We start from the raw sequence: 27,518 nt of genomic DNA, 5'->3' as shown, positions 1-27,518 counted from the left end.
ACGCTTATATGGTAAAAGTGTGAAGAAAACCCAGGAAGTTATGAGCATAAAAAGGATGGGCAAGGCAGAGGAGCAGGGCTGACATGCACTAATGCCATTCTAGGCTTACTGGGGAGAGAAATGAAGTCTAGGAGAATCTCATTCCCTAAGGATGCTGAATAGTTTCTAGAATCATATATAGCATCTCAGGATTGGAAGGAATCCTAAAGATCACTAAGATAAGTAGCCCTTTGATTTTTTTCATTTCAATTTTCATTATTATGTTTCAAGACAACTTAGAGATTTCAATAGAGGGTTTCCAAACTTTTAATTTTGCCAGGTAAGGTATATTTAAAAACATACTACTATCTATCATTACCATTATTTCCTACAAGGTATGGTATTTCACCCTTAGAAAGTAAGAGGTAAAAAATGGAATAAATGGTAGTCCTTTAAATTGAATAAATGAAGGTTTAGAAACTTTTCATTTATAAGATATGTTGCCTATATCTTTCCAGGGACTTTGTAAAAATTTTATAGTGGACCATCAGCAGTCCCTAGACTAGCATATGGTGAACCTTGACCTCACCGACCACTTCTCTAATACTTGAGCCTTCTTCCCAAATCCCTGAGAAGTGTCATTTGCTTGAATACTTCCGGTGAATGAGAACTCACTCCCCCCTAATGACATCTCTTCATCTTTGAACATCTGCAGCTATTTGAACATTCTTCTGTTTGTTGAACCTAATTCCAGTTCTTTCCCTTTTGATTCATCGGTCCTAGATCAGTGACTGCACAGTCTTTTATTTGTCAGCCTCAAGATCTGAGCCACGTGCTTTTTCCCCTACCCGTGACCCATGATCCTCCTCATGTTTAAACAGCCTCAGATCTTTTGTACAGATTTCATATACATATCCCAAGTCATCAGCACCCTTGTCACTCTGCTAATAGTCTCCCTGTTTGTCTATATCCACTTGAAAAATGTGATATTCCAAACTGAGTACAAACAACTTTCCAGGTGTACTAGCCCAGAGGAGAGTAAGCCCTTCATCTCTCTTATTCTAGACTTTATACTTCTTCATTTAGTGTAGTCTAATTACAGTTTTCTCCGGATATGTGCCCAGGAGTGGTATGGCAGGATCATATAGTAGCTCTATTTTTAGTTTTTTAAGGACTCTCCATACTGTTCTCCATAGTGGCTGTACCACTTTACATTCCCACCAGTAGTGCAGGAGAGTTCCCTTTTCTCTGCACCCGCTCCAGCATTTATGATTTGTAGACTTCATGGTGATGGCCATTCTGACCAGAGTGAGGTGATAACCTCATTGTAGTTTTGATTTGCATTTCTCTAATAGCCATGTTGAACATTTTCTCATGTGCCTGTTGGACATCTTTATGTCTTCTTTGAAGAAATGTCTGTTTAGATAGTCTGCCCATTTTTTGATTGGGTTTTTTGATTTTTTGATATTGAGTTGTATGAGTTGTTTGTATATTTTGGAAATTAATCCCTTGTAGGTTGCATTGTGTGCATATATTTTCTCCCATTCAGTAGGTTGTCTTTTTGTTTTGTTTATGGTTTCCTTTGCTGTGCAAACTTTTAAGTTTCATTAGGTCCCATTTGTTTATTTTTGGTTTTATTTCCTAATGTATTGTAAAATTGCCCAAATCGACTCTCTGATTGCTATTAACTCATTTGATAAAAACAATCTCATATGTGATTCAATGTGAATCTAGAAATTGGTTGGTCATAGAAAGGATAGAATAGTGAATCTTACAATTTGATAAGATATGAGAATGGCCAATTATTTTTTAAGTGCTCCAAATTCACCTAATTTGTGCTTAGCCCACATCTCTCCACTTGTCAGAAAGTGTACAGTGAGGTCCTCAGATGTCTTTCAGGGGACTCATGCATGACTGTGGTGTGCTGGCCAGTGTAGCGTGCTCCAGGAAAAAGGAATTGAAGTTACTGAGCTGCCACTTGTCCTTGGGCCCAGCTCGCTGGCTCCACCCACTGGCACCAGGGTGTCTTACAGCTTCTCCAGGCTGGCTGACTGGAACTGAGACTCAACTCCCCACTCTGCAGCTTGCAGAATTTTTCTCCCTTCTTGGAAAATGAGAATAACGTGGATTTCCCACTTGCAGTCTTCTGTTACCCATGTTACTCTTGAGGTTACAGAAGTCCCACCAGTAGGAATTCAGTATCTCATTACCTACACCTTGATTTGCCTGGACCAAAAGGCACAAACGAAAAATGACAAAATGTCCTTACCTATCTTGTGCATAATGATGAAGTAAGACAATTTACAGAGAAATTAAATTATTAATAATAAAAGTACCAATTTTCATTTGTACTGTTAAGAGACTGTGTGTTTGTATAAAATTTATCCCAGCCTCTATTATTTAGCAATATGTATATAGCTAAGTGTAACCTTATTATATATATTTGATATCATATTTAATAGAAATTCACTCATGACCCACAAGCCATTTGCAGAGAGATAGTATGAAACAGGGTTTCTTTTTTTCAAATTCAAAAGAGGAGAAAATACTTATTTTCGTAAAATATTCTCTAACCTAAATAAAAAGGCTTAAATGCATTTGCATTGCATAAAATTAAGATATTTATGCAGAGTGTATTACTTATAAGTAGCAAACCAAAGCTTGTTCTCTGTTTTACTTGTCTAATCCTTAAGAAGTCACCCTCTGGGGAACTCACCCATGGTATTTTTGTTCTTCCAGCATCAATAAAATACAGTGGTAGAAAAAAGACTGAAAAATTGAAATTTGAGAATTATTTGCACTCCCATCCCATTCTAATCTGGCTCCTTCCTTTAACAAGTATTACTTGAGCATCTACTACACACCCAGTCCTGTTGTTCTAGGCACTAGGGAGACTGACGTGAAACAGACAAATCCCTGCCCTTTTGTAGCTCAGTTTTAGTGTGGGAAACAGCAATAAAGTAAATATATAGATAATTTAGATAAGGTTAAGAGTGGTGAAGAAAGTAAAGCAGGATGGGGGCTAGAGATTAACGGAGTGAGGGAAGGAGATATTTTAGGTAGAACGACTTAGAGACTCAAAAGTTGCCATATTTTCTGTTCCTCTAACAGTTGGACTTTGCTGGCTTTCATCAATTACTACACTCTCCCTCTTCCTCCTCACCTCTGGAGGGAAAAGAACGGCAAGGAAAACCAAAGGACAAACGACTGAGCGTTATTTCTGGGACTTAGTGAGACTCACCTTGATTTTGTTTTCTGGGTTTTTAAAAAATAAATTTTATTTATTTATTTTTGGCTGCGTTGGGTCTTCGTTGCTGCGCACGGGCTTTTCTCTAGTTGCGGCGAGCGGGGGCTACTCTACTTGTGGTGCGCAGGTTTCTCATTGCGGTGGCTTCTCGTTGTGGAGCACGGGCTCTAGGCGCGTGGGCTTCAGTAGTTGTGGCTTGCAGGCTCTAAAGCACAGGCTCAGTAGTTGTAGCGCACAGGCTTAGTTGCTCCACGGCATGTGGGATCTTCCTGGACCAGGGCTCGAACCCGTGTCCCCTGCATTGGCCGGCGGACTCTTAACCACTGCACCACCAGGGAAGTCCCTCATCTTTTTTTTTTTTTTTTCCTCATCTTGATTTTGGGTAAAGAAAGAAAGAGAGGAGCAAAGAGGGGCTAGGAATCGGTTTTGGCTTTAGCTGCCAAAGAGGAGAGGAGAGACTCCAAGAAGAGAAGGTGTTAAAGAAATCGCAGCGCTTCAGAGGCATGACCAGAAAGGAGGTCTGGGGGGGAAGGATTGTAATGAACTCATTCCTTCTTCGACTGGAGCCTGGCTAGCCTGAGGGAGGTTTTGCTTTCTTCAACTGGCAATATGCGTGATTGACTCGTTAAAGAGGCACTGAACAAGGATTATTAACCGGGGTCTTCCAGTCTTCAAGAGGTCTTTGGACAGAATTCAAGCGGTCCGTGAAATGGTGCAAGAGAGAGAAAAATCAAATACATCTTTATTTTCATCAACCTCTAACTAAAATTAATCTATTCCATCAAATATAACCACCACAAACATCACATTACAGTTGTTGCAGATACCTGGAAATATCATTTTCGCTCATTAGCATTCCAAAACCACAGTGGGCAGGAGACCCACCCCTGGATCTCATTTACTGCATTAATAAAGAAGCACATGTATTACTGTATCTCACATTTTCTTCAGTATTCTGATGATTGCATTTCAATATAATTGGCTTACTTTGTAATCCTTTGCATTCTAAATATTATGCATTTAAAAACATAATGCAGAGAAGGAGTTCAGAAGCCTCAGCCAAATGCCAGAGGGCTAAGAACTCTTGTTTTACACTCTGTCAGGAGCTTGATTGGGAAGAACAGAATCCTTCAAGTCATTCCGTGCCAAGGGAGCCTGCAGAATTGCCAAAGAACAGATAGGACCGCATTCGCCCCTTGCCTCTGGGGCTCCAGGCACTCGACTTTAGGAGAGACTAATAATAATCAGGACTCTTCTTTCTAGCTTGCTCAGGTGTCACCCATCCATCCTGTGGGTTTGGATACTGTCAGACATTTCAGGGGAAATAGTGCCGCCTGGTGGCAAATGTTCTTCCTCAGCCTCACACTTCTCTCTGTCTTGCAGGTAGGAACATTCAGGGTAGAACACATTGGCATTTAGAATGGTCTGTGCATAGCTCTACCGCGTTTCTTTCCACTACATGTGTCCAGGCTTGCCAATTCCCAGTATCACAAATTTGATCCATGATAATATTCAAGCCAGGTTTTGCAGAATCATACTTTATGTCTCCTTTTAGAAATGTTCATCAGTGGGCAGTGATTGGCAGTGTTTAAATTCCCATGCTCACAGGGCTTCTATAATGGTGACAGTCTCTTTCCCCTCAAAAAAGCGTTTTTATTTGTCTTAGTGCTTGGAGCGTTTCAAATGCAAGGTGCACGGAGAGATACGAAGGCTGCGGGGGACTCCTTTTCTGTCTGTCTGGAGGCTTCAGGTGGCATTGATCTTAGTGGGTTCTGGGTTTCTGACACGTTGACCCTGGATTTGCTTCCTCGCTTTGGTCAATTTGTCCTTGAATCATCAGTTGCGACGCCAGCTCCTGACGTGGGCTCTGCTACTTCTCCTCCCTTCCCCAACCACTTCTCACGACCTCCACTGCCTCCTCACTGGTCTAAGCCACCAGTCATTCCTCTCAGGTTGTCATAACAGCCTCCTAACTGGGCTACCTTCTTCCTTTGCCCCCTTGAGTTCATTCTCCATGTGGCAGACAGTGAGCCTATAGAGACACAAGTCAAATCATACCACTCCTCTGCTCAAAATCCATCTCACTCAGAGTCAGAATAAGTCTTCACAGTATCCTACAAGGCTCTGTAATCAGGCCTGTGGATAACTCTCTGATCTCACCTCCTACTACCTTCACCCTCAGCAACAATACTGGCCTCCTTGCTGTTCCTCAACCAAACCAGGCATGTTTCTGCCTCAGGACATTTTTACTTGCTGTTCCCTCTGCCTAAAACACTGTTCCTCCAGGGACCAACATGGCTCACTCTCTCACTTCTTTCACAGGACCAGAGACCCATACCCCTTATTTTACTTTTCTCTGTAGTACTTATCGCCATCTCACATTTTATGTATTTTACTTATTAATTTTTATTGTCTTCCTTCACCTGCTAAAACGTGATCTCCATGAGAGTAGCAATTGTTGTCTCTTCAGATTATGATAGTATCCCTAACATCTAAAAAAGTACCAGTCACAGAGCAGAAAATCCCGTGTCTGTTGTATGAGTCCTATTTCCTGCCATTAGGAGATCACACTCTACCTGATGGATGGACCATCTTTCATGCCTGCAGTGAGGTCTGTCCCCCAGCCGCCACTCAAGACTCTCCTGGCCTGTGAGGTCACTGGATGACTTTCCTGTTCCGAGCTATATAGCAGGCTTCTCTGTTGCTTGTAGCATTAAAGCAGGACCCCCCCAAAGCAGAGTGGCCCAAATCTACTTTTTCTGTCAAATTTGAACCAACCTTGGGATGCAAGGGTCACTAAGTGCAAGTTTTCAATATGATTACTTTGCGGAAGTAACAGTATGCCAGTTGACAATGACGATAAGGTGGCTTTGCTCTAGTTTCTCCTGAGAGCTTTTAAAAAATACCAATGCTTAGATCCTTCCGCTAAGGGAGCCTGACCCTATTAGTCTGAGCTAGTGGTGAGGGGCGGGGCCTTGTGGGGTGTCAGGCATTGGTAGTTTCAAAAAGCTACCAGGTGTGCAGCCAGGGAGGAGAAACCCTGATTCAGGACTTTAGAACTGGCAAAACATTTTCATGCATTATTGTCTTTGCTTCTCACATTACGTCCACATGACAGGTGGGGTGGCAGGTGTTTTTGCCCCGTTTTACAGGAGATCCAAGAAGATCACTGACTTGGCAGCCAGGAAGTCTAAGAGTTAGGATTTGAATCCAGCTTTGGCCCCAAATCCGGGACTCTTTCCCGCCAGCGTAGAGCAGAAGTCACCTCTAAATGAGGTTGTAAATCCATCCAGAACAACGTTCTCCTCGATGGCGTATTTCTGACTGCACTTCTTTCTCCGTGAGGCTGCATGAGAACAGAGACCCGGCTGCCTTCTTCGCTCAGAGCCTAGCGCAAGTTATTTGTTGAGTGAAGGAATGAGGAATGAGTGAATGCAGGCTTTGCACCGTTGGCCCATTTGCTCTACTGTTGTCCGCAAGTTCATTGTCAGTTCGGGTGCATTTGTGCTGCTTCGGTCGGCTGCACTGTCCAGTGACAGTTCCGCTCAGATGCTGGTTTTACTCCAGGGACATCTGAGCTCACATTTTACCCAGGTCAGGGGAGCTGCCATGAACCCTCTTTTCTTCCCTTTTCCTCAGCACATTTCTGCAGCTGAAAGATTGACTGAGGCATCGGCATGAAGAAATTACATTTCTGTCTGCTCAGAAGTCCCACACCAGTGGGCTTGTCATAGGTTGCCCTCAGTGGAATAGTTCTCTTTCCCAGCAAGTCAGAGTGGAAAGAGAAGGGAAGAGTGATCTTCATTAAGATGTGTTCACCCATCACTTTCTTTCCAGATGAATCTAATAGCTCCCTACAAACTGGAAAAGTCCCATCACCTCCTGTTTCCGTGAGGGTGCTTTTGGATGAGATAGCATTAAATTGGTTGACTTTGAGGAAAGCAGATTGCCCCTATCAGGTGGGTGGGCCTTATCCAATCAGTTGAAAACCTGAATAGAACAAAAGACTGACCTCCTGGAAGCAAGAGGGAGTTCTGCCAGCTGACGGCCTTTGGACTTGAACTGCAACGTCAGCTCTTCCCTGGGTCTTCATCTTGATCGCCTTTCGACTTGAACTACAGATTTCGGACTTGCCAGTCTCCATAATCACGTGAGTCAATTGTTTAAAATCAATGTCTCTCTCTCTCTCTATGTATGTATACACGGATCCTATGGATTCTTTCTCTGGAGAACTCTGACGAATACACCCCAGTAATAACAGCCCAAAATATCTCCAGACATTGCCAGGTGACCACTGGGGGGCAGAATAGTCTCAGTTGAGAACCACCGCTGGTGACAGGCGAGGCTCCCTCATGGCATAGTTTCTGGAGAGGCTGACCTGGCTAGAAGAGTCCAGAACCTAATGGAAGCTAAAATACCTCCTAGAAGGTGTTCTCTGTGTGTGATTCAGTTGGAGTTTGTTCCCGGTCTGGTCTGACAGCAGAGGTCTCAAGGAGTCTCTGGAGTATTTTAAGCTAAAACTAATCAGCTTTGCCTTGAGCCATCAAATTCTCTCTTCTAGAAAAACTGTGTCATACTTGCCTGAATTTTACTTCAAAGAAAAATGAAAGCAAATCACCTTTGCATCCAGTCCTTACAGACTTTCTCATTTATAAGATTTTCTCTCAATTACCTTATGTTGAAAAACAGAATATTGCTTAGAGAAGATGAGCTATAAACTAGTTCAGATCAATGCAGATTTTGGATGTGAGTAGAAGGCTCCTGAGAGAGTCAGGTTTTTTTGTTTCTTGGGTTTTTTTTAAGGGACAAAGAAATATTATACAGTCATTATTCCTGGGTGGTAAACTTGAATGTTGAAAGTCCTTTCTGAAAACAGTATTGGGTGACTCCAAAAGTGCCTCTATTGATGACAAGGATGCTTCCATCAAAAATGAATATGGGGCTTCCCTGGTGGCGCACTGGTTGGGAGTCCGCCTGCCAATGCAGGGGACACGGGTTCGAGCCCTGGTCTGGGAAGATCCCACATGCTGCAGAGCAGCTGGGCCCATGCATCACAACTACTGAGCCTGCACTCTAGAGCCCACGAGCCACAACTACTGAAGCCTGAGTGCCACAATTACTGAAGCACGCGCGCGCCTAGAGCCTGTGCTCCGCAACGAGAAGGCACCGTAATGAGAAGCCCGCGCACCTCAAGGAAGAGTGGCCGCCGCTCGCTGCAACTAGAGGAAGCCCATGCACAGCAACAAAGACCCAATGCAGCCAAAAATAAATAAATTAAATAAATAAATTTTTAAAGAAAATGAATATGAATAAGGCAAGCTAAAAAAAAATAAAAAAGACATCCTAGACAAAAAAAAAAATGAATATGAAGGCTTTATTAAATGACACATAAAAGCAAACAATATTTCCAAATTTGTATCTTATTTTAAATGTGGCTTTGAGTATGTCCATGTCACTAAATAAATTAAATATTACAAGGAGACATTTGGCTAGTTCTCCTATACCTGTAAACGTTGGCCCAAATGTACTTTTGCAGATTGTCTCGCCGACAGGAAGGAACCCTGAATGGTCAGCATCTATGGTATTCTTTAAGGCAAAAGGATCAGAGGGTGACTAAGCCTGTCCCCTCCCTCCCTCCCTCTCCTCTCTCAGCCTTTCTACTCTGCTTTTTCTCCACTTCCTCCCCCCTATACCCCAGCCTCCTCTTCTGCTTCACTCTCCCATTTCATCTTCCTGTTCTCCTTGCTTTGCTTACTCTCCTTGCTTTTTCCTTTTTCCTTTCAAATATGTACCTTTCAAAGATCTCCATCCCCTTGGGCATATGTGCCCATTCTTGTTCTCCTGTCAAATGTGATGGAAAGATGAGAAGAATTTAGGAGAAGAAAGGGGAAAAAATCAATTCTCGTTGCATCACTGAGAATGTCAGTGTGGAGGAGCCTCCAGAGACGAACAAGGTCTGGGAAAAGTCACGCGGAGGACGGTTCCATCCATACACTTGGCAAAATATCACTCGCTGCCCTCCCATCCGAACCTCAGAACGGCGCGCATAGTTTCAACAAAGCAAACAGAAAAAGGAAAGGTTATATATTTCTTCTACTGCAGGGATGAATTTGCTGCAGGAATCAGCATTTTTTCTTTTGAAATCAGATTGATTGGGCTGCGCTCCCAACGCCAGAGGTAGTGAATATTTTCAGCTGGGTTTGTGGAAACTGCTCCCTCGCTCGTGGATCTTAAAGGATCCTACAGGATGTCAGCTGCCCCCAAAACTGAGGAGTGAGGCTTTAATCTTTAGTTTGTGATGGCAGCCGAGGAAATGCCCATTTCCCAGGTCCTGTGACCTTCTGAGGCAGGTGCCCCTGCTCCACCTTGTATCGCCCACATTCCAGGAGTCCCCGACCCCACCTCCACTCCACTGCCCATCACCGCCCGGATTTTGCCTTTCCAATCCCCGCAGTGTTTTCCCTGTTGGACATTTCAGCTCCATTCTTCCAGGAACACAGCCTTTTTCTTTTTTTTCTTTTTTCCTTTCTTTCTTTCTTTCTTTTTTTTTTTTTTTTTAATAAGTCTGACTATCTTGCCAAGGAGCATAGGGGTGAGAAAAGGGGAAAAGACCTCTTATTTTTTAGTGACAGCTTTGAGAGTGAGGTTGAATGAACGCCTCAGTAAATTACTCTCCCATGCTTCTTCCATTTTCTACCTTCAGTCTTTGGTGAGTTTTCTCAAAAGCTCCTGCTTGAAATATTTGAACAAACTGCTAGGTTATACTTACCTTATTTTTTATCTCCGTTATCCATAGGTAATGTTTCTTGGTTTATGTTATTTCTTCATTACTTTTTCTTTTGTCCCCATGCAAAAGACAGATTGGCTAAAATGAGCAAGTCTGGAATTTGGATGTGTGTTACTCTCCCATGAGTCTGTTTATAAGCTTTACCATTCCTTTCCCCAGATCCTTCCCTAATATGTGTATTTCATAGGTGTTATAAATGATGAGTCTTGTAAGTACTTATTTTCCCTAATGTATTAAAAAGAATACATGTGGGGCAGGTGAACTTTTTTCAGAGGTTAACTCCACAGTCATTAAGTGGACAGAGTCCCTTGTTGCCTTCTAAGGCAAGGGTCTATAAAACCAAGCCTTGCAATTCTTCCTTTATAAAAGCTCTTGAAATCTGTTCCTTCTTTTCGTTTCCTGCTGTCAGCACATTGGTCTGGACCCATGTGACTCTCTGCTTAGGGGTCTTAACCTACTGCTGCTCCTGCCTGTAGCAGATCCTGCCAATAGCCTGTCCGTATCAGCCACCCTTTTCTATTCTGCACACTGCCCCCACCCCATTGCCAGCAGGTGCGTTTATGTCTGTTTCTCCAATGCTACCAGATGCCATTTTGATGGTTCTGGGGAACCTCGAATCCCCGCCCCCAGGAGCAGCCCTCAACCAATGACTGCTGGGAGCTCATGTATAAACACCTCAGCTCCTGCATCCCTTGGGTGGGATACCTCTGAGTTGTATGTTCTACACAGGCTCCCAGAGTCCCCCAACAAGACTAATCTCCAGTTATCCACAATGATAAATTACTTGACAATGAATACTTTACTGTCTGCCTTCTGTTCCCCATCTCTCTCCCCCAGTCCCATGTTGGTATGTCCTGGCACCACCCCCAAAATCAGTTATTTTCACTTGAGTCTTGGTTTTAAGGTTGACTTCTGGAGGAACTCATTCTAAGACATTGCCTCTCATGTCAACCCCCACTAAACAGTCATGTTATATTGAACTTTCTTTAAAAGTCCAAGGAGGTTAAAAAACAAAAACTTTGTAAACATCACCATCTCCACTCAGAAATCATTGGCAACTTCCAGTGGATAAAGTACAGATGGTCTTAGCCTATGGCTTAAGATTCTATATCATGTGGCTTTTTTCTACCGTCTGTAATCCTGTCTCCTACAACTTCCTTCCACTCAAAATGGAGGTTTCAACCATTCCCAGAGGACACAATGCTCGTCTTGACCCCCAAGCATCTGCCGGTACTATTCCCACCACCTGAGCCCCACGCCTTGCTGCTTCAGTGTATCTGAGGCCACCAACCATCAGGACCGTTGTCCTCTTTGTGGATCTTTTTGCTGAACACACCATAACTTTGGCACGTTGCCTTTACTTCTTTATTCTGATATTTACCATATTTTTCTTTATTCCTCTCCTGGCCTCCCACCTAACTGTGAACCCCTCCTAGGGAAGTTAAACCACTTTCTGTCTTTAGGACCTAGAATGTAGGTTTACAAACACTAGGTGAGGAGACAAAATTCATACTCTGCCATTTATTAAATGTGTGACTGAGCAATATATATATCGTCTCTTTGAACTTGTTTCTGTATTAGTGATATATCGGTAATGTAACACTACATATAGTTGTGATGATTTGAGTGACATAATACATATGAAAAGTGCTCTTGAAACTATCCAGCGGTATCTAGTTAGTCATGATTAAGTGGTTGGCAAATAATTCCTTCTGCTGCTGCTGAAAGTGGGAATGATAAAGTTACGTAAGACAAGCAGCTCCCTAGAGATAAAGAATGAGTATCAGGAAAAATCAGCAAAAAAATATGTATCATTACATTGAGTTTTATTGAACCAGTTCATGGGCAATAAAGTAGCATGATTCTATCTACCTCACATATTCATTAATCCTACAGAAGTTTATTGTTTCGATGTCAGATCATTTTTCTCCCCTGCTCAAAACCCTCAGACGGCTCTTCTTTTTCACTCAGAATAAAACCCAAAGTCCTTAAAATGGCCTAAAAACCCTTTCACCATCTGCCAACCAGCCCCGCCCTCCTCCTGAACTTGTTTCCCGTTACTCCTCTCCCTGGCTGATTCCAGCCTCCTTGGCCTGCCCCCGTTCCTCAAAGACATAGTCATGTGGGGTTCTGACTCCTGCCTTGTGTCCTTTGCTCCAGCTCTTTCCTCTGCCTGGAAGGCTCCTTTCCCAGATGCATGTTTGGCGAATTCCCAACCTCCCCAGATTTCTCCTCAAACCTCTCCTTGGTGACACCTACTCGGACCATCCTATTTGGTATTATAACCGGTTCCCCTACTCTGGTTCTCTCTTTACCCAGCCCTATTCTTTTTACTATAGTACTTCTCATGTATCCTACAGTGCCCTTATATAGTGTTTGTTATTGTTTGGTGTTTAGTATCAGCAAGTCTTAGTTTTGTTGGCTAATATATATCCCAAGTGCCTAGAACAGTGCCTGGGACAGAATAGCCACTGAATAAATATAGTTGCTGAATTTGTTGACTCAAGTTCTTACTATGTGCCCACAAATAAAATAGCTCCGATCCTTATACTCATGCAATTATAGTTTAACAATGACACGCATTTCACAAATATTATTGACAACTGAATATGTGCCAGGCAGTCTGCAAGGCCCTAGAGATATTGCAGCAAACAGAGGACAATTTCCCTGCTTTCACACAGCTAATCCTTGTGAAATGATATGATGTTGTAAAAATTCAGGTGTTAATATATGTGAAATACTCAGCCACCAAATTAAAAATTTCAGATCGTTATTTTCACGTCCCTGTCTTGTGGACAGAACACCAAGAGCACCCGGCCTTGCACATGCTAAACCTCAGCGATAAAGTGTATTAAGACAAACACTGGATTGTGTACTCCCCAAAAACCTAACTTCTGCTTTCAATGCGAAGTCATGTTTTGATTCAATAGTTTATATAATTTATTGTCTAAGGAGCTATTTTTTTGAGATTTTTTTTGGAAGACCTATTGCTTTGAGTTGCTAAATACTAGATAATACGTTAAAGAGTATATGGTAGAAATTTATCTTGTCCCCCTAAATATAGGAAAGACATAAGGTTAGGCTTCTAAAGCCCTGGTGGTGGTTCTGGTTTTTGTCCTGGTCTTGACACTAAACCAGTCATATGACAGTGACAGGCAGAGTGTGCACCGCTCAGGTCTTCCTTCAGGAGAGAACTTGCTGCAGGAGGTGAGAGGTGGGGTTAGCTGAAGGCCTCCAGCTCTCAGACCTTCAGCGTCCACCACAGTATCCAAACCAAGGCCACAGGTTTCTGGGGCTGCTCCAAGCCAACAACAGAACGTGGCTGTGATGCAAGAGCCAGGCCATCCCTGCCCAACTCGGGACTCTTCTAACGGCCAGTTTTTGCTTTGAGTCTCTACACCAGCCTGGCCAAAGCATTCTCAGAGCTGTTCTCTGGGGCTCTTCCTGTACAATCCTTCCTTCCCACGTTGCAGTCCGAGGCCCTTCCTCTTACCCCGCTTCCTCTTCCCTTTATCTTTACAGGCTATTCCCTGCATAAATCGTATGTTTCTAACTCTGCTTTTGCTTCCCAGAAAACTTGAAATAACACCACTGGTACCAGGAGTGGTTCCAGAAAGCTGGCAAGAAGATGGGGTTGGAGACGGGATCACTCACCACAGGCTGGTGAAGAGGACCCCAGTCCAAGTGGTAAGTGGGGCACAGCTAGTCCTTGGCACAGATGGTTGTTCAACTACTAAAAACAATCACCACTGATGAGCAGGGCGTCCCTGGTGGAGAGGAATGCCCTTGCCAGGGCGGCGGTTCAGGCATTTGGAGGTTATGGGGGGCTTCCGTGTATCTAAGGGGAGTGGAGTTGGAGGACTCCCTGCAGAGTGACGGTGAGGACTGGAAACAGATAGTTAAAGGCGAGTGGAGGAAGCAGAGGCATCTCTGGTCACTTGCAAAGAGGCTCCTGTCCCTTGCGGGAGAGGACAACGTGAAGGGCAAGCCCAAGATTCCAGAGTCACGGGTCTCCGGAACCTTTAAAATGCTTAGCCAAGGCAGCCTGTTACACTGAGGCCAGTGGCCCGCTTCGGAGAACTTGAGACCCTGAGCTATGGGATGGGGACATGAGTGGGTGCCCCCAGTTTTGCTCTGCTGACTGCCCTGAACATGCAGAGCTTGCAGAGGTGGCCACACTGCCTCGTAAAGATCCACACTCTGCTTGAGCAGGAAGACACTGCAGAGGCCTCTCCCTGCAAGACAAACCTGCTCCCCGATGCCCTGCTCTCAGGGGCTGCCCCCGCTGCCTCTCCTGGCTGCCAGGCCAGTAACTAGGGTTAAGTCCAGCATAGCCCAGCAGAGGACATGCTGGGCCTGATGAAGAAGAAGAGAAACTACCCCCCCTCCCATGGGACCAGCACGAGTTGGCCAGCATACAACTGTCAGGGGAGACGACGCCCCAGGGACTGGGTTATGAGGGTGCTTGAGCAAGGGGCTGGAAGGTAAGAGTGAACAAGCGGGAAAACTCTGACTTGGGGTCACTTTCTTGGGACATGGGATTTAACACTCCAGCGAGGACCCTGGAGGAATGGGCCAAACACCCTGTTTTTACTCAAGTCACAGAGCAGAGGTGAAATGCCTGAGTTACCACAGCAGATGGTAAAATAGGATGGAAAAAACAGATGGAAAATCGGATCAGAAACAGTTCACACTCCTTGGAATGAACAACAATATTCATTTACAGTTTTGCACCAGGGCTATGTTAGCTCGCCCACCTTCTGTCTTAATATAGTCCAAAGAGATCTGGACCATCTGGACATCCCGCAGAACATCACACTGATGCATTACATTTGTAAAATAAAGACATGGCTAGCATGCTAGAGACCTTGGTAAGAAGCATGTGTTCAAGAAGGTGGGAAATAAACTCTACAGAGTTTCAGGGACAGGCCACTTCAGTAAAGTTTTCAGGAATCCTAAAAAGCTAGGACTAAAAAAAAGGAGGTACACATTTTTAGGGTCAGGGGCATGTCAGGATATCCCTCCAAAGTAAAGACACGTTGTTGCCTCTTGGATTCCCTATTAACAAACAAGGAAGTACAATATCTGGGGAACCTCTTCAGGTTCTGGAGGCCAAATAGTCCACACCTGGGAATCTTGCTCTGGTCCATGCTCTGGAGGGTGTGGAAGGCTGCCACCTTTGAGTGGAGCCTGGGTCAGGAAGGACCTGTACAGCGGGTCTAGGCTGTAGTGAAAGCAGCCTCTCCACTTAGAGCAGAACATGGGGCAGACCCTGTGGCGTAGGAAGTGTCAGTGGTGAGAAAAGATGCAAGCGCAGAGTTCATGGTAAGCCCAAGTAGGAGGATCATAACACAGGGCTTTGGGGTTCTTTAGCAAGGCCTTGCCATCTGTAATGGAGAATTATGTGCATCTGAAGAAATAGCTCCTAGCATGTTACTGAGACCTCATAGAGACAGAGTGCTTGATGATAGTGTACCAATGACCATCCACCCACAACTGCCTGTTAGGAGGTTGGTTCTGTCTCTCCTGTCAATGCATGAAGTGAAAAGGGCCCAGCAGCAATCCATTATAACATGGAAATGGTATATCAGGGACTGAACCCAAGTAAGACCAGAGGGCATGAGTCAGCTGCACGAATAGAAAACCCAGACCTCCATATCATCCACGTGATTACACCAGCCCCGCTTCCTCGTTTCTCCCCGATGGCCACAGAGCTGGGTGCCTTACAAATAGCTGATGGAGGAGAAAGCCCAAGCACAGTTTACAGATGAGTTGGCTAGGCTTGGGGGTGCAAACTGAAACTAAATAGTAGCATTACAACCTCATTCAGGCTGAAAGACAGCAGAGGGGGAGAATCTTCCTAATGGGCAAGCAGTGCTCCTGGTCATCCAATTTATGTGGAAGGAGAAGTGGCCCAAGGTGAGAACATGTAGAAATTCCTATCATTGGCCAATGCCCCAACCAGCTGGTCAGGGACCTGGAAGGAAAAGGACAATGGGAAACAAGGAGGTCCAGGGTAGAGGCAGATGGGAGTGGACACAGCAAGTGACAATTTTCACATTGTTAATATCCATCAAAAGGCATCCACAATAAACACTGAACAACCAAGAAAACAAAAACGACTCGGCCAGTTGACATTAGTGAGCTTGCAGCACTGGGCACTCTAGAGCTGGCCTGATGGGTACATGAACAGAGAGGCCACAATGGCAGAGACGGAGGCTACACATGGGCCCAACAGCATGAACTTCCACTTAACCAAAGCCAATCTAACTAGTGATTCCTCTGAATGTAGAACCTGCCAGCAACAGAAACCAGTGCTGAGCCCCTGATATGGCACTGTTTCCCAGAGACCAACAGGCCACCTGCTGGAAAGTTGATGACGCTGGGCTCCTTTTATTCTGGAACGGCCAGCTGTTTCTCCTCATAGGGATAGAGTCCTATTCCAAGTATGGACTCGCCTTTCCTGCCCAAGAGCCTCAGCCAGCAACGCTATCCAGAAGCTAAGAAGTGCCTGATCCATGGTCATGGAAAACTACACAACATGGCATCTGAATAGGGAACACACTTCACAACAAGGGAGGTCATGTGATCCACAGGACATATCACATACTGCACCATCCAGAGGCAGCCGACCTGACAGAGCTTTGCATTGGCTTTCTAAAGGTGCAGTTGAAGCACCAGCTTAGAGGCCATAATCTGCAAAAATGGGATGCTATCTTCCAGAATGCAGAATAAATAAATCTAAATCAGAGATCTCTATATAGTGCTGTAAGAAGAAGACTCCATAGGCCTGAGACCTAAGGAGCAGAAGCAGGAATGGCCCCACTTGCCATCATTGTAAATGGCCCTCTGGGGCCATTTGTGTTTCCTGTTCTTACAGCTCTGGGCTCTGCAGAGTTCGAGGTCTTTGTCTCAAAGGGGACATATTCTTGGCAGAGGACAGAGCCAGAGTTCCCCTTAACTATGGCTGCTACCTGGACATTTTGGACTCACTGTGTCCAGGACCAACAGTGAGGAGTCACTGTGTTGGCAGGAGTGATGAACTCTCATCAGGAGGAGGAGATGGGGACGTGTGGGATCGCTGTAGAGCCCAGGCGATCCACTTAGGTGCCTCTCGGTACTCCCTAGCCCCCATTATATCTGTAAGCAGACCTCTGTAGTAGTCCTTGCCTTACAAGGGTATGATTACCAGAGTCTCAGAACCCTCAATTAAAAGATCTTCTTTACCACCTCCTCCTCCCTTTGTCCCTCCCTTCACAGGTGTCAGATCAGTATTAGATCAGTATTATGGTCTGAGGCTTCCCTCTTAGTCCTGTTCCCTCTATCCTTGCCTTTCACAGGCTTTCCCCCCAATAAATGTCTTGGCCTTCTAATTCTATCTTGGCATCTGTTTCGTGGAGAATTCAAACTGACATAATGGGCTTAGGTTAGTTGGCTAATCTTTTCTCCATCTTAAAAGTAGGAGGAAAGTTGGGTAGGGACGTAGAGCTAGACATCATTGTAAGCCCTGACTTAACCTGTCTATAGTTTTTAAAAGTAAAATGGCAGAAGTAGTTAGAAAATTATTAATTTATTAATAAGCTTGGTTATCAAGTCTTTATTGCTCAGAAATCAAGGAAATCACAAGCCAAAACCAGTCACTAGTTTCCAAAGGAAATACCTCTTATAAAGCCCGAAAACAAAAATTTAACGAAAACTTAAACCAAAAACGTGTTAATTGTTCTCATCCTCGCTAAAACCTGGGGCTGGTACATTTTGCTTGAGGAGTTTTGTTTTACCATAGTGCATTGTTAATGCTCCATGTATAAGTGATAACTCGTGGGCTTTAAGTGATATTAACTAATCTTTGACATGATCTCTCATTAAAGGTGGTATTTTATACTACAGTCAGATACACTTTCGTTTTGATGGTCTGATTTTTCTTTCTGTGGCTCCTGTGGGTGTCACCAAAGAAAGTAAAATTCAGACAAGGTCAATTTTACGTTTACTAGACAGTAACTAGAACATTCTAAATGCACAATTAATGTTTAGACTATATTTGTGCACTTTTCAGCAAATGTATTGAAAAACATAATCCACTCTACTCAGAAGCAGTTCTTTTTTACTAAATGAAAATGTGTTGGCAACTGCTCCGTTTCCATGGATTTATGATTCTAATAGGTCCTGAAAATAAAACCCAATCTTTGCCAAAATCTCACTTATGCTTTATATCAATAACATGCCCTTTATCCCTGCTTATGCATTTGGGAAACAGAGAAACTACACCAATTAGTTAAAAATCCATTAGTTAGAACTCTAAACTGATCTGGAGGGAGGGGAGATGTGTGGGAGCTGACACCTAACACTTTATTTTTATGAAAAAGAAAAATTGTACAAAATCATGATGAATTGAAAAAAAAGTGAATATTTTCCAGAATACATTTGGAAGTGTATAGTTCAAATTTAAACCATTTTCAATATCTAATGATGTTAAATCACTGCAGGAGACCTCAAGCAACAAGAGAGAGAGTTATGTCCAAGACATTCTACTTACAGAAACAAGTGCACTATACATTTAATTCTCTAATTCTAGTGACTGCAAAAGGATTAAACAGGGTTTAATCCTCAGTTAATTTTAGCTGCACCTTAGCATGTTCTGGGGGAACTTTCCAAATTCTCAATGCCCAGGTCCCACTTCAGACTAATTAAATCAGAATTACTGTGGTTGTTGTTGCTGTTTTTTAATCCACAGGTGATGTGTGGCCAAGATTGAGATCCACTACCTTGGATACTACAATTATTTTATGTTTAAGCTTACTACAGTTATTTTAAGTTTTAAACCAGTTTAAATAACAAACCTCTACTGTTGGATGAAAGCATATTTGCCAAGTTACCTTTAATTTTACTAGAGTGCTGGAAAAAGAATGAACTCCAAATGCCTGGTTAACATTATGTCTGATGGTCTTCCAATCCTGGGGGTGGCCATGTGACTGAGTTCTAGGTGCTTAAATAGAAGGGGAACCCTGCCAGGTCTTTTCCCTCTGAGATAAAAGGATAGCGCCCTACTGGGGGGAAAAAAGTGGATTTCTTCTTTTCTCCATTCTCCTAGCCCTGAACTCTGATATAAATCTGGAAACTGAGAAGTACGTCTTGCAGTCAGAAAACAATAGTGAAATAAGACAGAGAAAAACAAATACTGTGTGATCTCACTTATATGTGGAATCTCAAAAAACCGGAATTCATAAAAACAGAGAACAGATTGGTGGTTGTCAGAGGCGGGGGGATCAAGCGTAGGGGAAATGGGTGAAGGTGGTCCAAAGGTACAAACGAAAAAGGAAAGAATGAAAGCAGCTTGGGTCTGTGATGACACTGTTGAGCCACTGAACTACAGCAACCAATCGCCTTCAGAATTTTTGTTGGGGGAAGAAAATTATCGATTAAGCCACTATTAGCTGAACTTTCCATGACTTGCAACCAAAATAATTTCTAATGGATACACCTTGGCGTGCGCTCGCTCTCTCCCCCTCCACCCCAAGATACAAATCACCAAACATTTACTATTAGCTGATAACTTTATCGGCTTTTGGGTCACACAGCAACCCCAAAAGATAAGTGCTGTTATTCCCATTTTACATATGCAGAAACTGAGGCCCATACAGATTAGTTATCTTGTCCACGGTCACATATTCCTTGGATTTTAAGCCAAGTTCTTTTGATTCCAATGCCAATGCTCGTAATTCTGTTGCTATAAACCTCTTGCATGTGTACAGGTCTGGTTGTCCTGATTAAATTGCATGCCATGTCATTTAGGAAGAGCATTTTATGCTTCTAGGAATACATAGAACGTTCAACATTTAGAGCATTAAATATTTGAAGAATTAACGGCCTTAACTTGGTCAACTGTAAAATTATAGAAAACTTTTGTTGGTGGTGGTGGTGGTCTGCGAAACCGCAAGATACTTCCTACTCACTCCAAACAAAACACTCAAGTCAATCTTTCTTGTTAACTTTTTGACAGCACAGATTTGATAAATAACACCATAAATAATAATCTAGGACTTAGGTATGTGACAACTTTTTTTCTCCCTGGTGAGAAGGCAGAAGGATACTAGAGTTTGATGTATATGTTTAAGACAGCTACATGGATGTGTCTTAGAGGATATGGGGTGCTGAAAATACAAATGAATCTCTTCCAGGTAGGGTGTATATGTTAAGATTTTGTTGTTGTTATTATTATTATTAGCACATACCATACTATTTGCCTAATACGTGCTGCTGATGGACCTCCTGCCATTCCTGTTCTGTATTCTCTCCTTTTGAGCTTTCACTGGAGAACTAATGAATTAGAGAAAGCAGTCCAGAATCAGTCACATTGAGTTTGGAGTCAGACTCACTGGATCAGAAATACTGAATGTTTCCCCTTTGTCCATAACATGAGGGGGAAAGACGTACTTAACTGTTCTTATGAGACTTAAATGAGCTTATCCAAACATAATACGTAAGGCAGACAATAAGTACTTGTCAACGGTCTGTGTGCTGAAGAGTGGGAATAGGTGTCTGGGAAGTAATGATGGCCCCCGCTCTCAAGAAGCGTAGTCTAGTGAATCATCAGTTTCAAGGCTAATGCCTTAAGAGGCGGGAAGCCATGTGATTTAGAAGACAGTAAAATCTGATGCTTGACACCCCTGGGATCAAGTCCCATTCCTCAACTTTCCGAGTGGCCCTCCAAAAGATATGTCAGTGTACCAACCTGCAGAAGCTATGAAAGTGACCTTATTCGGGAAAAGGATCTTTGCAGATGTGATTAAGTAAGGACCTCCAAATGAGATCATCCTTGATTACCCTGATGGGCCCTAAATCCAATGACAAGTGTCTTTATAAAACGTAGAAGAGGGGAAGACATAGAAGAGAAAGCCGTGTGAAGACAGAGGCAGAGGTTGAAGTCATGCAGCCCAAGCCAAGTAACGCCTGGAACCACCAGAAGCTGAAATGGGCAAAGAGTGCTCCCCTAGAGCCTTCAGAGAGTGCACAACCTCGCTCCCAGCATGATTTCCGACTTCCAACCTCCAGAACTGTTAGAGAATAAATTCTGTTGTTTGACCAGACCAGGTTTGTGGTGTTTCTTCATCTGTAAAAAGGGGATAACATCCTAACTAGTCTCATTTCCTGAAATGTTAAGTTGGGTAACTGCAGTCTGGAGGAACGCGCAGACGTTTAAAACGGCAAACGTTTATTGAGCGCTTGTCCTGATCATTCAATGTGCTAGGCGCTTTCCCTGTATGACTCAGCCGTCTCTATTTTATTAATCAGATAACCAAGGCTCAGAGAAATTCAGTCATTTGCCCAAAGGCATACAGCTAAGAAGCGGGAAAAAATCGAGATCGCAATTCTAGCCGACTCCCGAGATTTCCCTTTAACGTCCCCCGCTGGACTGCCAGGGAGGATGCAAATGAACGCACTCTCAAAGCGTTAACTAGTTTAGCCTCAGTTCCAGCTACAAATTAGCCGAGCCAACCAAGCCTCCGCTTCCACAACTGGTCAGGCCTCGTGAGATGCCGCCGGCTCCCCCGGCCGGGAAGCGACAGGGTTAATGACGTCACTTTCAGGAGCCGCTATCACGTCCTCGCCCCACGGATCCTTCCAAGGGCCAAAACTCGCCTGTGACGCAGCCCTCGCGCCTCTGGACGAAGTGAGAACCCAAGTGGGCCAATAGAAATGCCGAATTTCCGTCTTTCCGGCTAATCCCCACCCCTTAACCGAACTCGGCCGAGGAAGAAGGGAAAAGGCGACTAGGGGGCGGGGCAAAGCGAGGAAGCGGAAGCCGTGGCGGCGGAACTGGGACGCGCGCCTGGCCGGGGTCGCACGTGTGCGGTGAGTGCTGCGTCCTCCGCGCCTGCTCCTCGGAGGGCTTTGCGGACTGCTCGGCGCTGCAGGCGGAGGGTCTCTCGGGTAGAGGTGTTCACACATGTCACCCGCTGGGCGGCTTTCTGTGCCCTTTTCTGTTCTGGGAGTTTGGGGGTTGACGGGAGCCTGGCGACAAGGGCGGTTTACAACTCCTCTCCCTACCACGCTTTCAGCCTTTTTGTCGTGTATTTGACAGACATCCGCTCTGCGCCCGGTCAGTGCTAGATGCCCAGTTTTGCAACCTGAATGTACAGCTGCAGGTTGTAAGCGCTGGGAAGGAAATGACCTGGGTGCTGAGATACAAGATAGGGGAGTCTGATGTGATCCTGAAGCCGAGACCTAGAGCGTGGCGAGAGGCAACCCTGAAATCTGAAAGCCCAGGGAAAACTACTTTCAGCAGAGGCCGTGACTTGGGCTAAGTCCCTGAGGTGGAAGGGGGACCGATGTTAGTGAGCTAGAAGTTCAGCCATATAAGATAAAGGGGTAGGGTGAGAGAAGGTTCTGTAGGGCTTTGAAGGCCATGGTGGGAGTCTCGATTTTCTCTACAGTGGAAAAATATTCCCATTATTAGAACACAGTGAAGGCTTATAAGCAAGGGAGAAACACAATAGGCCCTGGTTCTTTTTGGAAAATGGATAATAATTTGGATTATTATTGATTTTATCATTGAATTATTGATGATGGTTTGAATTAGGGTGGTGGTACTGGAGATTGAATTTGAAGGGTTAGAGGTGTTTTTAAAGATTCAAGGAGAATTATTGAAAAATTGAATGTAGCAGACCAGGAAGAGTAAACTCTCACAGGTAAATCTTAGGTTTCTTCCTTGAGCAGTGGAGTGGATGCTGTGCCATTGCTGAAATGGGGAGGAATAGGGTGGGGAAATTAGATGAGGAAGTTATTGTTTGGGGGTGGTTTGCAGTGGTCATATAGCTAAAGAATTTTATTTTGGTTCTATTAAGTGTAAGGTGTTTGTTAGACACCTAAATGGAAGTTTCAGGTAGGCAGTTAGATACCCAAGCCTGGAACCCAAGGAGATGTTCCTAATGGAGAGATAATTTGGGAGTCCAGCATAGAAAGCCATGGGATTGCACGAGATCACCTAGGGAGAAGAGAGAGGGGAAGCCTTGAGGAATGCCAGCATTTAGAAGTTGGGTACTGAATGGTCATTACTTTCAAAGTGCAATGCTGAGCCTGCTGAGAGGAGTAAAGATCAGTCATGATCAGTCACGTGTCCCTCTATGTCTGGGAAATCTCTCCTCTTTTCCTTCACGAGGCAGAATTGGGCTCTCTCAGCTCTGTGGCTCTCTGAACACTTTTTATATACTTCAGTTATAATGCTTAATTATGCCATGTTTTAATTTTCTGCTTGCCTGTCTCTATCACACCACACTTGGATTTTTTTTTTTGTATATATTTTTTTAAAACCCATTAGCTCTCTAGCACATAGTGTGTAGGTATTCAATACATTTCAAGTCCAAAGCGTTGTTATAAGAAGGTCATCAAAATGTGCCATAGGAATAAGGAGAATCATTTGAGAAAGAAAGAAGGCATCTGGAGGAGGAATGATAAGAAATTGTCATTTAGGCTGGATGTGAAGGATGGGTAGGACTTATATTGATAGAGAATGGCTTTAAAGTTTGGCTCCTGAAAAAGAGTAGTGAGGGAGTAAGGTTGGCTTCAGCGTGGTATTGTGATGTGGGTAAGTTAGGACTAAGTTTTGAATGGCCGTGAATGCCAGACTGAGTTTGAAATTTTTCCTATAAGCAGTGGGAAGCTTTTGAAGGTGTTAGAGCAGGGAAATGACATGAAATGGATGTGATAGTGGACGATTAATCGGGCAGCAGGTGGTGGATCATAGCAGACTGGGTCTAACGGCGGAAAACAATGAGCAAGAGATGGAGTCTGAATGGGGTAGTAAAGGGAAGGGAAAAAGAGGAGACAATTCCAAGACACTGGAGTGTGATGGTTGGATGTGATGGTACAGGGTCCCCAAGCAAATGCATTTTGCTAAGTGAGAGAAGCAAGACCCCAAAGGCTGTATATTGTCGAATTCCATTTATAGGACATTTTTGAAAAGGCACAAAACTAAAGGGTAGAAAAAAGATCAAGCATTGCCAAGAGAGCCAGGAGAGGATGATTGCAAAGGGGTTCCGCAGGGGACTTTTAGGAGTGTGGGACAGTTCTGTAAGGTGCTGTGGTGGAGGATACATGACTGTGGGTTTGTCAAAATCAGCACTGTACACCAAAAAGAATGAACTTGACTATAGGCAGATGAAAAGAAAGTCAACTGACATGTCAGGAGATGGAATGCAGACTGAAACAAAATGCATCTAACTAGTACAAATGTATAAAAAGACGTCACTGAAGGAGTGGAGGGAAAAGAGCTGACCTAAGTAACTTTGGAAAGCAGTGTTTTGAGTGGATACTGTGAGGGAAAAGACAAAAAGAACTGTAAATAAACACCACATTATAGTTGGTACATTTGTTTTTACCAACTATAACCCTGTGGCACGTGATTAGAGTTGGAGACATTAGTATGAACTTACTTAATAGGTACAGAGATACAGGTTTGTGTATACACATAGGCTAATATACATACATATATTACCTAGCCCTGTCTGGTGAAAAGACCTAGAAGCAGTGACACCCCAGTGACAAGCACACCTAGCACTCAGATCTCAATAAGAGGGTTTCTCTAGGGTTCCTTGGAGAAATGGCTGATTTTAGGGCTTGTGCAAGGAAAATAAAAGGCAAACTTGGAACAAGTGCCAGGAATTAAGGACATGCTAAGGAAAAAAAAAAAAAAGGATGGACCATATGAAAAGGACACAGAAGCAACCTTAGAGATTTCAAAGCTGGAACAATTTTAGCAACAAAATAAAGATACTATTAGTCCATATCACAAATAATAAAATACTATGAGGCCATACTGATGTAAATAAATGATTAAATGAATGAGGAGAAGGAACAAATGTTCCCTACAGAAGAATACAAAATAATGAAGGTAAAAGTAAGGGAAATAGAAAATCATCATGTAAACACCACGGAAATTGCTGCAGGCAAGATCCACTGGAGAGTGCTAAAATCAGTGGGGGGTGCAGGATATTTGCATGATCTCAAAACATATCCAAAATATTTATTAATTGCTCTGGGGATTTTAATGCATTGATTCAAATTCTTTAATACTCCCCGCTCTAGAAAGTGGAGCTTAATTCTCCTCCCCCTAAGTTTGGGCTGAATTTTAGTGACTTGCTTCTAACAGAGTATGGAAAGGGAGACATAGTAACTTTACACCAGAGACACCTTGCAAACACTACAGTAACTTTACAGCAGAGACACCTTGCAGACACTATGTTAACCAAGTGATAAAGGTTAATATCGCTAGTCATGTCAATATCATGCTCCTCCTAATGTGATGGGATGAAAAGGGCACTTCATCTCTATGGTATTCTTCCCTCAAATCCGTAAGGCCAGTAGAATCATAGGAAGATGTCAGACAGACCCCAAATGTGGGAATTCTACACAGTGCCTGACCAGTACTCTCCAAAAGTGTCTTGGTCATGAGAAACAAGTAGAGATGGAGAAGCTGTCACAGATTGGTAGAAACTAAGAAGATTTGATGATTAAATGCAAGGTATCCTGGAATTGAAAAACGACGTCAGTGGAAAAACTGGCGAAATCCAAATTTAATAGCATCATATTAATGTTATTTCTTAGTTTGGGTAAATGCATTAGGGGAGGCTGAGGGGTATACTGGACCTTTCTCTGTGTCTTTCCCAACTCTTCTTTAAAACTAAACTTATATCAAAATAAAAAGTTCATGCACAGAAGAGCTAAGGGATGCAGATGTGGTTATGAAGGCTATAGCCAAGTGACAGTGACCCTACAGTCATTAATGATCTAAGGAAACGGAGTAATTTAGAGGCCATTCATTTTCCAGAGTGCTCTTTGGGACCCTACTGGTCCCTTGAGATATTCCAGGAAAAAGTGGTTCAACTACGGTTAGGAAATCCTGCATACTTCAGCTTGTGCTTGGTGATTAATGGCTTAAATTAGCAAATTAAAAGAATCTGCCTTTCCTTAAAGACGCCTCCTTCATTATTTTCATTTAAGAGTTTCCCAAATACATTTCACCCCAGAACCCCTTGTTTCTCTTATATCTATTAATATCTTGAGAAATTTGTTGTTCTTCAATGGAAAATTCTTGTCTAGAAATATCTGGAATTGTCTAGGGATCCCTAGCATCTACTCGCGAGGGTCAACTTTAGAAATTTTGAAATGAGTTGAATATGCAACTTTGGAAGGTACAGAAATAGACAAATAAAACATAATAACTTTTACTCTTGATACATTCGGCTGCTTTCAGGAGCCTTGGGCAGCTGAGGGGTTATCTGTTGTTTGCCCTGTGCGCGGTGGGGTCTCTATCCAGAAGCAGCCTGTTAGGCAGATTTCTTTAAAATGAAATATTAAATATTTCAACAATCTTATTTCGGAGGTCTTTGAAAATTACTTGGTTGCCTCTAAAAGAATAACAGATTAAACGTTTGAAGTTAGTTTTTGTTCTAGCTACCTTGGGTTACATAAGGAACTTTTAGATAATCTTCTTTCATTAAATTTGAATATGTGATAAGTGCAATGTTTGTTCCTGACTTTTTAGGCTAGAGACCAAAAAATCAAGTGGTAATATTGTCAATTTCTCATCACAAAGTCTTCCCAGGTTGTAAGTAATGCAAACACTGACAGTTTTATCATGCTTAGTGTAAATAATGATTTATTTTTAGCCATTACTATTGCTGAAACGTTGCCTCCAAAACATCACACACTAGCCAAGGTGTGTGTGTGTTCTTAGTTTTTGTATTGGTATCGTATTTATTGTCACTTTTACAATCTTAGAAGTCATGATTGTGTAGTTCCTGGACTCATGGGTGCCTGTGCTGGACGCAGCTAATTTGTCCTGCATCTGTGACTTGAAGGAGTAAATGTGGCAGTGACCACTAATGACTTTTATTGGATGAGAGCAATTCAGTGATCCTTTTTTGGATTTTGTTTTTGTTTTCCAGAGTTGCTATAATGGAAGTCAAAGGGAAAAAAAAAATCGCAGGAAAAGGTACAAAGCCATCACAAGAAAAAAACAGATTTCATAAAAACAGTGGTAAGATACTCAAAACATGCTTCCCATGTGGTTGTTTTGGCCCTTGGAGGGAGCGGTTGGTGCAATGAGGGGGCATGTAGCAGATTCCAATCTATTCATGGGTTAGAGTTAGGATTAAAGTAGTAGGAAAAAATGGGTGTTACTATATATGAGTTTGCATGTTCCCTGTGAAACTTAGACCTTTGAGAAATTGCCAGGATAATTGGTGGATGCTGTACTTTTGAAAGACATGTCGGCTAGTGATGCTGTTCCCTCACTCGTTCACAACAACATTTTATTTTAGCGTTTGATAAATTGTGGCTGATTAATACGTCTACTGGTGAGCCAGGTCTTCAGGATTTCTCATTGTGATGTCTTTATTGTTCCATCAGGTGTCAGTATTGCAAAATAGAAAAGTCAGGAATTGTGTCAATGACTAGTTTCCTAAGCAATCTTTTTTTTTTCTTGCAACTAGAAATTCTGAAAAATAA

General features: G+C 43.2%; 2 protein-coding genes across 13 annotated transcripts in view; both read left to right on the top strand.

Moving 5' to 3' along the window:
- LOC309664904 (histone-arginine methyltransferase CARM1-like) overlaps window positions 1-21,640 on the top strand; it is a 291,386-nt gene extending 269,746 nt beyond the window's left edge. The window contains exons 13-14 of one of the 4 annotated variants that reach the window (XR_014266089.1): window positions 6,866-6,960; window positions 7,064-7,142. Coding sequence is in view for 3 of the 4 variants with exons in the window: in XM_082471023.1 (XP_082327149.1) it covers window positions 3,091-3,190 (100 nt within the window). In the remaining variant the exon portion in view is untranslated. The other 3 variants (XM_082471027.1, XM_082471028.1, XM_082471023.1) reach the window with 3 other exon arrangements.
- Window positions 1-27,518, top strand: part of PUM3 (pumilio RNA binding family member 3) — a 74,811-nt gene that overhangs the window by 12,950 nt on the left and 34,343 nt on the right. For 3 of the 9 annotated variants that reach the window (XM_082470980.1, XM_082470986.1, XM_082470985.1), the window contains 2 exons: window positions 13,586-13,700; window positions 26,957-27,048. In XM_082470980.1, the coding sequence (XP_082327106.1) occupies window positions 26,967-27,048 (82 nt within the window). In that variant the 5' untranslated portion in view covers window positions 13,586-13,700; window positions 26,957-26,966. Of the gene's footprint in view, window positions 1-7,264; window positions 7,377-13,585; window positions 13,701-21,743; window positions 21,864-26,956; window positions 27,049-27,518 lie in introns of those variants that run through there. The other 6 variants (XM_082470982.1, XM_082470983.1, XM_082470984.1 and 3 more) reach the window with 6 other exon arrangements.

This window comes from Balaenoptera physalus (genome assembly GCF_965194825.1).
Source record: "Balaenoptera physalus genome assembly, chromosome: 7".
Classification (NCBI taxonomy): Eukaryota; Metazoa; Chordata; class Mammalia; order Artiodactyla; family Balaenopteridae; genus Balaenoptera; species Balaenoptera physalus.
The sequence above is the reverse complement of the archived record's forward strand: the minus strand, read 5'-3'. Positions and strand labels throughout refer to the sequence as shown.